At 44.8% G+C, this 10,047-nt stretch overlaps 1 protein-coding gene across 1 annotated transcript; it reads left to right on the top strand.

The window, feature by feature from the left end:
- The first annotated feature begins 610 nt into the window (after positions 1–610).
- On the top strand, positions 611–8,087 carry LOC137422407 (uncharacterized). The gene is made up of 3 exons (XM_078772773.1): positions 611–708; positions 2,060–2,191; positions 7,434–8,087. The coding sequence occupies exon 3, from the start codon at positions 7,490–7,492 to the stop codon at positions 7,859–7,861; it is 372 nt and encodes a 123-aa protein (XP_078628899.1). The 5' UTR covers positions 611–708; positions 2,060–2,191; positions 7,434–7,489; the 3' UTR covers positions 7,862–8,087.
- Positions 8,088–10,047: the final 1,960 nt, after the last annotated feature.

The raw sequence follows: 10,047 nt of genomic DNA on the forward strand, positions 1-10,047 counted from the left end.
ATGAACTAAGAACAAATACCCAAGATGTGCTTTCTTTTGAACTTGTCATATCAATGACATGAGTCTCCAGACAGTAGACAATGATATACAATCGAAAGAGGTCCTGTATCCATAGCAGTTAATTATTAAAATTCCAATACGCAATAGTCTAATCATTAAGAATTATGACTTGAAAGCTAAAGGCTTGTAAAGCAGATTAAAAATACATACTACTTTTACTTTTACTACTACTACTACTACTACTACTACTACTACTACTACTACTACTACTACTACTACGCTCACGCATTATTTCGGAGTACAAGGCGGCAGAATATAGTAACACTGTTCAAAAGTTTAAGGAAACCTGGACGATAAATGATGCACTTTGTACGGTTTCCCCACAAGATACTTTGCTCTTATTTGTATAAATGTGTTATTTGGCGTTCTTTTTTTTTGGTGTTCTTTGGCGTTCTTTTACCTTCCCCTTATCTGTCTTGGTGGTGCTTTCTCTTCAAAATGCTCTACCTTGTCTACTGTAGTTCAAACCATGGACTTGCAGAGATGAGGAATTGAGCGACATTAAACTGGGAACATGTTTGCCTGAGCTTGCATGAGCTCTGAACGCAAATCTCTATAGCCTTTCCAACAAAAGCACTACTACTACTACTACTACTACTAGGCCGGGTGTGATAACTGCACACTACATCAAGTCATCAGTACATGACTGTAAGTGTACTGTGTAGCTCTGCCTTTCTTTTGCCTTGACTTTTTTGAGTCGACTTGGCGTTCCTTATACTTTATAGTTATACTTTTGCATTATGTTATTTTATAAGTTATAAATATACAGTATTACTTTAGCTTTTAGTCACGTACGTCAGTACATAGTCTACAGACAGTACACAAGGTAGTCTTACATTACACTTTTTACACTACAGTACAGATTAGAAACCACTCCGACTCACTGACTTAACCTCTATTTTCAAAATTAGTCAACAGACGATTGATAGACACAATTTGAACTTCAACATACCTTTCCTTGTTCTTCGGGAATCTGAAGAAAGGCAAATCAGGTCGTTTGGATTGACGGTTTGAGCAGTTTATTGCTGAGCATTGATTCTGAGATGAGGTACGAGACGCCATTGTTACCATCTGGAACATCAGAACATGTGTGTTGTGAACAGCTTCCGGGTTGTTGGCGCGCGCAAGCTCACTCTGTCTGCCTGCTAAAATGGCCGCCGAGCGCGTCCATTGGATACTTCACTGTTTCGCACGTGTGGGCTACCTTGCTCCGCTTTAGGATCTCAGCACAGAACGGTGTGATTTCATTTTTAAACATCCGTTATTCACCAGATTTGTTTTCATTTCGTGGAGCATCTTGAGGGAGGGACCTCTAAAAATGTATCCGGAGGTATCCACGTCTTCAATTCTCACTAATGAAAGTAGATCGCACAAAAATGTGAGTCAGTGTGATCTCGTGTAATAACAAACTGCATATGTAAAAACAAAAAGTGCAGCTCTGTCTACTGTATCGCCATGGCTTGCAAAAGCAGCCTGAAGAGCGCTCGCCCTGCGGAGATTAAATAAAGACACAAAAACCGGCGTTTATGAGCATGGCGATTTATATATACAGGAATACAGCGCCAAAACATTTGAAAACTTTTCAAACTTTTTTTTAAGTCTTGGGAAGATTTTCGATGTAGCCCGTTGCTATGACCTGGCCCTTGGGTAGAGGACTCGAGGTGCAGCCTATTGTTCCAGGAGGTCCTAATTGACGTACTGGGCGGGGGGGGGGGGGGGGGTGGTCAATACGTTAGGGTGGTTATTACTTATTAGCTACATAAGTTCTTAGCTACATCAGCTCCCTATATAGAACTTACGCATATGACGTCACACACCCTTAGAAACGGAAGTGCGCCCTCGCTCAGAGGGCAAGCGCACGCAACGCGATGCACGATCGTCACGACTAGATACTTCGACGTTCACGAAAACATAAACATGGTAAATTTCTGCTGCGTTGTTGGGTGTTCTAACCGTAGCAATCGCGACAAGGACGTGTCCTTTTACTGTATTCCCACAGTGTTGGAACATCAAGGCGACCATGCAGCAAAACTGTCAAAAGAACGGCGAGAAAGATGGCTGTCCAACATCAAACGCAAGGGGTATGAACCGGCGAAGTCATCACGAGTTTGTTCCGAGCATTTCGTTCGAGGTATGTGTGTAATGCTGACTCGAATTTCGTTGTTTGAATGTCATAAAAAGTGTTTTCAATGCCTTAATTGTGTACCAATTTGTCTGAGTTGTTTAAGTATGAAAATCATGAAATTTAAGGAAAAATTAGACTAACAGTCTAAGTGTATGCCAAAGTGGCAAGCCAGGCATGGTAAAACATAGCAAGTCTAAAATTAGCTGCGTTGGAACACAAACGCTAAAACCAGGGGCGCTGTAAGGGGGGGGGGGGGGGGGGGGAGTTAGGATGATTCCAAGGGCCCTGCACTGACAGGGGCCCTAAAAATTATTAGAACATTACGTAAAAATTCTCAATATTAAATTATTAACCAGGCTTTGCAGTCTTGCCATGCTGTCCATTGAAAGTCAGTTGGCTAGAAAGCTGGACTTCAAAGACTTGATCAGTGACTTTGCCAGCAACAAGGCTCGGCACTGGGCTCTTGGTGTGTAAGGCTGAGCAGGCACCAGTGATAACTAAATGGCATGGCTATGGATATTGGATCACTACACTTGGTATGTATACTTGTATGTATACTCTGCTGCTGATTTTATTATATTGTTTGTTATATCCGGTCTGTTATATTACCTTCGCTTCCGGTCCGGTATGAAGAGGACGCAGGCGTCACATGCTCGCCGCTTCTTCGACCGGGCCACTGTCAGTTGCTTGCTTTTTTTGGTGGTCGTGCGGATTTTTTGGCCATTGAGTCTGCCCTCTGCATAGCCCCGGCTCTGCTCCCTGCTTCGCCTGCCCGGCTCCTTCGCCTGCTCGCTGTTTCCTCTGGCACACTCTCGTGGGTTGTGACCATCGCAGCGGTTTGGTGGCGGTTTCCCGCCTTGATCTTGATTTGTAGCGGCGGCGGTCGATTGCCGCTGCATTTGCCGCTTTGCCGTGATCAACCTTGGCCTCGTGATCGTCTCTTTGCTCCTGCCTGCCCTCTGCTTGGTCCCAGCTCTGCTCCTGGCTTCACCGACCTGGCTCCTTCGTTTCCTCGGGCCCGCTCCCGTGGGTTGGGACCATTGTTTCACCTCCTCAACCTTGGCCTCGTCTCGTCTCTCCGCTCCTGCCTGGCATGGCTCTGCGGTACTCCGCCGCAAGGCTCCTTCTGCTCAATACCCACTCCACCCCATCATGCATCTCTGCCATCAAATCAAATGGACTCCGACGACGACCCAGGTACATTCACCGTGGCTCCGGTCGTAAGTTTGTATATTTGCAATCAGGTCACTCCATCCCCGTCCTCTGGTTGGCTCAGCGCACTCTCACTCTTCGTCCCAGCGCACCTGGTCACAGCAACGCACACAATCGCACCTCCTGCCTACGAACCCTGTCTTATTCACCTGAATTCATCCCTGCTGTTCAAAACAACATCAAGCTCACCCTATTCAACGCCCGATCCCTCAACAACAAATGCCTCATCCTGAACGAATACATCCTGGATAACAAACTGGACTTTCTCTGTCTCACCGAAACCTGGCAACAACCTCTGGACTACTACACACTCAACCTCACCACACCCAATGGATATTCCTACGTCAATAAACCACGCTCGGAGAGCCAAGGTGGTGGAATTGCCGTTATCCACCATCAAGACATCAGGACCAGCCTCATCCCCATCGCCTCATCATCATCCTCATAATTTGAACACCTGGCTTTTAAACTCTCTGGTCGCACGCAGTCAGTCATGGCTGTCGTCTACCACCCTCCCAAACCACACCCATCATTCCTGTGTGACTTCTCCTACTTTCTGAAACAGCTATGTTCCCTCTCCCCCTCAATCCTCCTCCTTGGTGATTTCAATATCCACATGGACTCCACTGACTCCACAATAACCACTGACTTCACTGATTTACTCACCTGCTTTAACCTCACTCAACATGTCAACTTTCCGACCCATATCCGTGGTCACATTTTGGACCTTGTCTGCTCCACTGGATTAAATTTGCACCATCTCTCTGGCTCCGACCTCACCCTCTCTGACCACGTAGCCATCACTATGACCATCAACATCCCCACCCCAACACCAAGGCATTATCGCACTATCAACTTCCGTAAGCTAAACGCTCTTTCACCTACCTCATTCTCATCCACCCTCTCTGAAAAAATGTCCACTTCTCCCTTCGTTGACCTCCACACCCCTTCCGACCTCACTGACTACTACAACCACACTCTCTCCTCCTGCCTTGACCAGCTTGCGCCTGTAAAAACCAAAACAGTTTCTTTCACCCATTCTGCTCCCTGGTTTACCCCTGAACTCCACCTGATGAAAACTCGTGCTCGCCAACTTGAAAGACTCCGCAATAAAACAGGTCTCACAGTTCACTCCCAAGCCGACATGGACCACCTACAACACTACAAAGATGCCCTCTCCCGTGCCCGCTCCGCCTACTACTCTCAAATTATCCACTCTGGCTCCGGAAACCCAAAAGCACTCTTCTCGACAATAAACAAACTCCTCCGCCCCCTGAACACCACCACCCAGTCATTCACAGTAGACAACTGCATCTCCTTCCTCTCTTTCTTCCAACGCAAAATTGACAACATCTACAACAGCTTGACCACCGCCGCACCCACTCCCCCTCCAACCACCTGCCCCCCCTTGTCCTGCCATCCCCTGTCTCGGTTCTCCCCAATCTCCCCTACTGACCTCTCTGAACTCCTCATAGGAATGAAAACTGCCACCTGCACTCTTGACCCCATCCCCTCCAGCTTTGTCAAGGCCTCCCTCCCTGCTCTCTCTCCACTTATTGCAACAATAAACTCCTCCCTGTCTACAGGCATCGTCCCACCTTCCCTCAAAATTGCTGCTGTTACCCCCATTCTAAAAAAACCTGGTCTAAACCCTGACACCCTAAACAACTTCAGACCCATCTCCAACCTACCCCTTCTGTCAAAAGTTTTGGAACGCGCTGTAGCCACTCAACTCAAACATCACCTCTCTGCCAATAACCTGTATGAAACATTCCAATCCGGATTCCGCTCCAACCACAGTACTGAAACTGCTCTCCTCAAAATCACCAATGACCTTCTCCTCTCCTCTGACGCTGGCAACCTCAACATTCTCATCCTCCTCGACCTCAGCGCTGCCTTTGACACCATCGATCACACCATCCTCCTCACCCGACTTGAATCCACCTTTAACGTTACCGGCACTGCCCTCTCTTGGATTAAATCATACCTCTCTGACAGATGCCAGTTCATCTCCATCAATAACTGCAAATCCCCCACTGCTCCCCTCCCCCAAGGTGTCCCCCAAGGTTCAGTTCTTGGCCCCCTCCTCTTCATCCTTTACCTGTCCCCCCTCGGTCACTTAATCCGCCGTCATGGTCTCCAATTCCACTGCTTCGCCGATGACATCCAGCTTTTCATCTCCACCAAGTCCATCTCCACTGACACCCACTCTATCCTGACAAACTGCATCACTGAAATAAAATCCTGGCTTCAAATCAACTTCCTCAAACTTAACTATGATAAATCTGAAATAATCATCATTGGCCCAAAAACGCTCACAAGATCCACCCATAACTTTGCCCTCAACATCGACGGTATCCCAGTATCCACCTCCCCTCACATCCGGAATCTTGGCGTCATCTTTGACCAAACCCTCTCCTTCGACAAATACACTAAACAGATCACAAAGTCAGCCTTCTTTCACCTGAAAAACATTGCCCGTCTCCGCTCATCCCTCTCCTCCATGGCTGCAGAAACCCTCATCCACGCCTTCATCACCTCCCGTCTGGACTGCTGCAATAGCCTCCTCTATGGTTCACCCTCAACAATCACCAATAAACTCCAATACATTCAGAACTCCGCTGCCCGTCTACTCACCCATTCCCGGACCCGTGACCACATCACCCCCGTCCTTTACAAGCTTCACTGGCTCCCCATCCCCCAGAGAATCCAGTACAAAATCCTCCTCTTGACATACAAAGTCCTCCATAACCTGGCCCCATCCTACCTGGCTGACCTCCTCTCCAGACACACTCCCACCCGCAACCTCCGCTCTGCTGGTACCAACCTCCTGACCCCCCCCCTCCCCCCCATCCAGACCAAATTCAGATCCTGGGGGGACAGGGCCTTCTCCATCGCTGCTCCCACCCTCTGGAACTCACTACCTCACACCATTAGAGACTCCTCCTCACTCACCACATTCAAAACATCACTAAAGACCCACCTGTTCAACACTGCATTCAACATGCAACCCACAGCATTTAACCCCTGACTATCACTTCTCCTTCTCCCTCCTTTTGCTTTAAATATTTCCCTATTGATTCTTGTCTTTTTGCAATTGTTGTTTTCATGTATTGTTATGCATTATGTTTTGCACTCTGTCAAAGCGCCTTTGGGCTTCTTGAAAAGCGCTATACAAAATAAATGAATTATTATTATTATTATTATATCATTCTATAGATGATAATGTTAATAATTTTAATTGAAGAGGTTAATGTATGTTGTAATTCTTACCATTAAAATTACATTTCGACTGTAAAAGATGGCCTTGGGCACATTTATTGTGTGGGTATCAGTCTTGCATCAAATAGTGAATTCCATACTTTATGCAGAAATATAAGCATTGTTTCAACCTCCTGGCAAAAATGTCGGGGAAAAAATGTGCGTGCGTGCTTCATAGTGGCCCAAAATCCCTGGCGACGCCCCTGGCAAAAACAGACGGCTGCATTCATTCATACTCTGAAATAACTGAACGTAAGAGAGGCATCTGGTGATTGTTATTTCCACTAGTAACGAGTGATATTAGTGGTAATCTCAAGCTTTGGAATTGCAACCTTTTTAATTTTGAGGATTCCAACAATGCTAGTAGTTAACTAACAAGTAACTTTACTACAGTCGACAGTCTAAGTTATGTTATGACCTCTCTGTCACATCAACATTCCTTGCACCAGCTTGATAGACATTTTTTTTTAAATGATTGCCATCATAATGGAATAACGTTAAGTCATATCCTCCTCTTTACTTATCCAGAGCATGTGCATGACGTAAAGAAGTGCTGAATATTAAGCGTACAGGAGTTGATATGCGACTTAACTTCACAATCATGCTAAAATTAGTGACTCATCAAATTATCTTGAGATATACGTCATGGTGAAGAAACTGATCAAAATAAGGTAAGTGAAGTCCAGTATTTACTGTATGTTATGCCTTTGCATAACATGCATTCCCTAACAATTTGACATAATTTTGTTCCACTTTTTTGTCTCACATTTTACAGGAAAGCCAGCCTACCTACATGATATCGCCAACCCTGACTGGGCACCTACACAGAAGATGGGCTACACCAGCTGTCACTCCTCTTCAGTGTCAGTGTTTCACCGATATGAGCGATCACAGCAGCGTAACAGGAAGGCAGACAACATGGCTACTGCAGCAATACTGCTAGAACTACACAATGCAAATCCTGAGCAGTGCCCCATTCATGAGCAGGATCCACCTGTTGGAGGGACTGAAACACAAACGGAACTGTCTTTCAGAGACATTCGTGCACTGGAAAAAAACGTGGAGGAACTACAGAAGGACAATATTGCCCTCAGAACTCAAGTGTGTGGCCTGGAAGAAAAGATAAGAGCAACAGGTCTGCAGGAAGAACACTTTCAGAGCAACGATGCAAAACTCCGATTTTACACGGGACTTCCTTCTTGAGCAATTTTTTTGCCACTCTTCACGTTTACATCATGTGCTCTCCCAACGTGTAAAAAACTCACAAAGTTTGGTCAAGTGCTAATGTTCCTCATGAAGTTGCGATCGAACATTTTTGACGAGGACCTAGCTTACAGATTCGGAGTCAGCCAGTCAACTGTTTCACGAAACTTCCACCGCGTTCTTGATGTAATGTTTGTAAAGACTCAGTCGCTGATACACTGGCCCAGTCGTGACGCTCTACGTCTCAGTATGCCATCATCGTTCAGGTAATTTTTCAGGAAATGTGCAGTTATTATTGACTGCACTGAAGTGTTTATAGAGCAGCCGTCCGATTTACTGGCAAGGGCACAAGTGTGGAGCAACTACAAGCACCATTCAACTGTAAAGTTTCTAATTGGTATAACACCACAGGGCTCAATATGCTTCCTAAGCAAGTGTTGGGGAGGAAGGGCAACAGACACTGAGATAATGGAAAACAGTGACCTCATGAATAAACTAATGCCAGGAGATCTTGTGCTTGCCGATGGTGGTTTTTTTGTTGATGAATACTGTGGAATGGCGATAGCCGAGGTGAAGGTGCCCCCAAGGTGCCCCCATTCACCAAGGGAAAGAAGCAACTTGAAAAAGTAGAAGTTGACTGGAGCAGAGAACTTTCTTGTGTTCGGATCCATGTTGAACGGGTAATTGGAATGGTGAAACAAAAATATACTGTACTCCAAAATCGCATTCCCGTCACACTGATAAATGATGGGACATCGTCAGAAGCAACTGTGAACAAAATCGGACAAGTTGCGTGTGCTCTCGTAAATCTTTGTCCAGGAGTAGTTCCTATGGACTGATTTATCATGGAAGTGTTATTTTATGGATCAACAGTATTGCCTTATTCATGATACACATTGTTAAATACGCACATGAAACAAAACAAAATGACAAGTAATATAAAGTTGCAGCAGTTTTATTGTCACAGTTGTGTCAGCTTCAAAACATATGTACACATATCATGTGCAGCTTCATTTATTGTTCACAGAAAATATTTAGTGTATAAATTTCTACAGAAACATTTCAAACATTACTATATCCATTGTTACTTCACCAAAAATAATTTTTATGATTCATTCACCATGTGGAATTAGTTGACGCAGTTAGTTGACGCAATTAGTTGACGCAATTAGTTGCGATCGCAGTTGACTCGCACATGAACGCGTCGTCAGGGCCTTTGTTTGCCCTCTAAGATGGCGTCGCGATTGGTTGTTAGGTGCTTCATGACGTCAATGCATAAGGTCAATTTCCGGTTCCCCGGGTGAGGTTGTGTGTCATCTGAGCTCATCCACGGCGATCAAAGTTAAGTTTGTTTTTGTTTTTTTCTCAAAGTTAAGTATTTTGTTTTGCTGCGTTTGTGTCTACTGTTTCTAGTTCGATCGTGTTTTTCATTTCGTGCACAATTGTGTATTAATCAGTCTGTTTGGTTGTACGTGTTTTGGGGTCTGGTTAGCCTCGAGGCCTGCCCAGCCCCATCGTATGGTCTTTTGTTATTCATGTTCGATCTCTCTCTGAAATTTTTTTTTCACCCCTTACTTTTCCCCAAACCTCTTACCCTTTGTTTGATGTCTTAAAGTGAAATACAAAATAAACAAGCATTTTGAGTTTTGCGCTGCAATACATGTCCCCAACCGGCAGTCTGTCGTCCGGAAAACTGTTGGGGAAATTACCAAGGGTTATTTACCCACAGATTCTGAATCGTTCCCAATCGCTAATTACCTCAGGACGGCCTCACCTGTGATTCGCACTCGGGGCTTCGATTTATACACCTTGCAGACAGGTCAGCAGAAGCACGAGAAAATAAGTTGTTGATAAAGAACCTTTCGAGTCGCTAAATATCAGTAATTTATTATATTTTCCGGTTCACAATCAATGATCGATGTGTATATATATGTTGCTCGGCTTGGCTCCGCCCCTCCCGAAAGCGCGTACTTACTTTTTCCACCTGCGAAATTTGCATTTATGTTTATTTAAATTATATAATGGACTACAAAATGTAAATGTTTCATGATATTTGTTATATTATATCACCTTTATCTATCAATATTGTTGAAATGAAGTTCAAATAGCTGTATGTTAAAATATGTTCAAAAAGTCAAAACTTTACATGGGGTGTACTTACTTTTTCACGTGACTGTATGTGGCAA

Source organism: Myxine glutinosa, chromosome 2 (genome assembly GCF_964187855.1).
Source record: "Myxine glutinosa chromosome 2, kmMyxGlut1.1, whole genome shotgun sequence".
NCBI lineage: Eukaryota > Metazoa > Chordata > Myxini > Myxiniformes > Myxinidae > Myxine > Myxine glutinosa.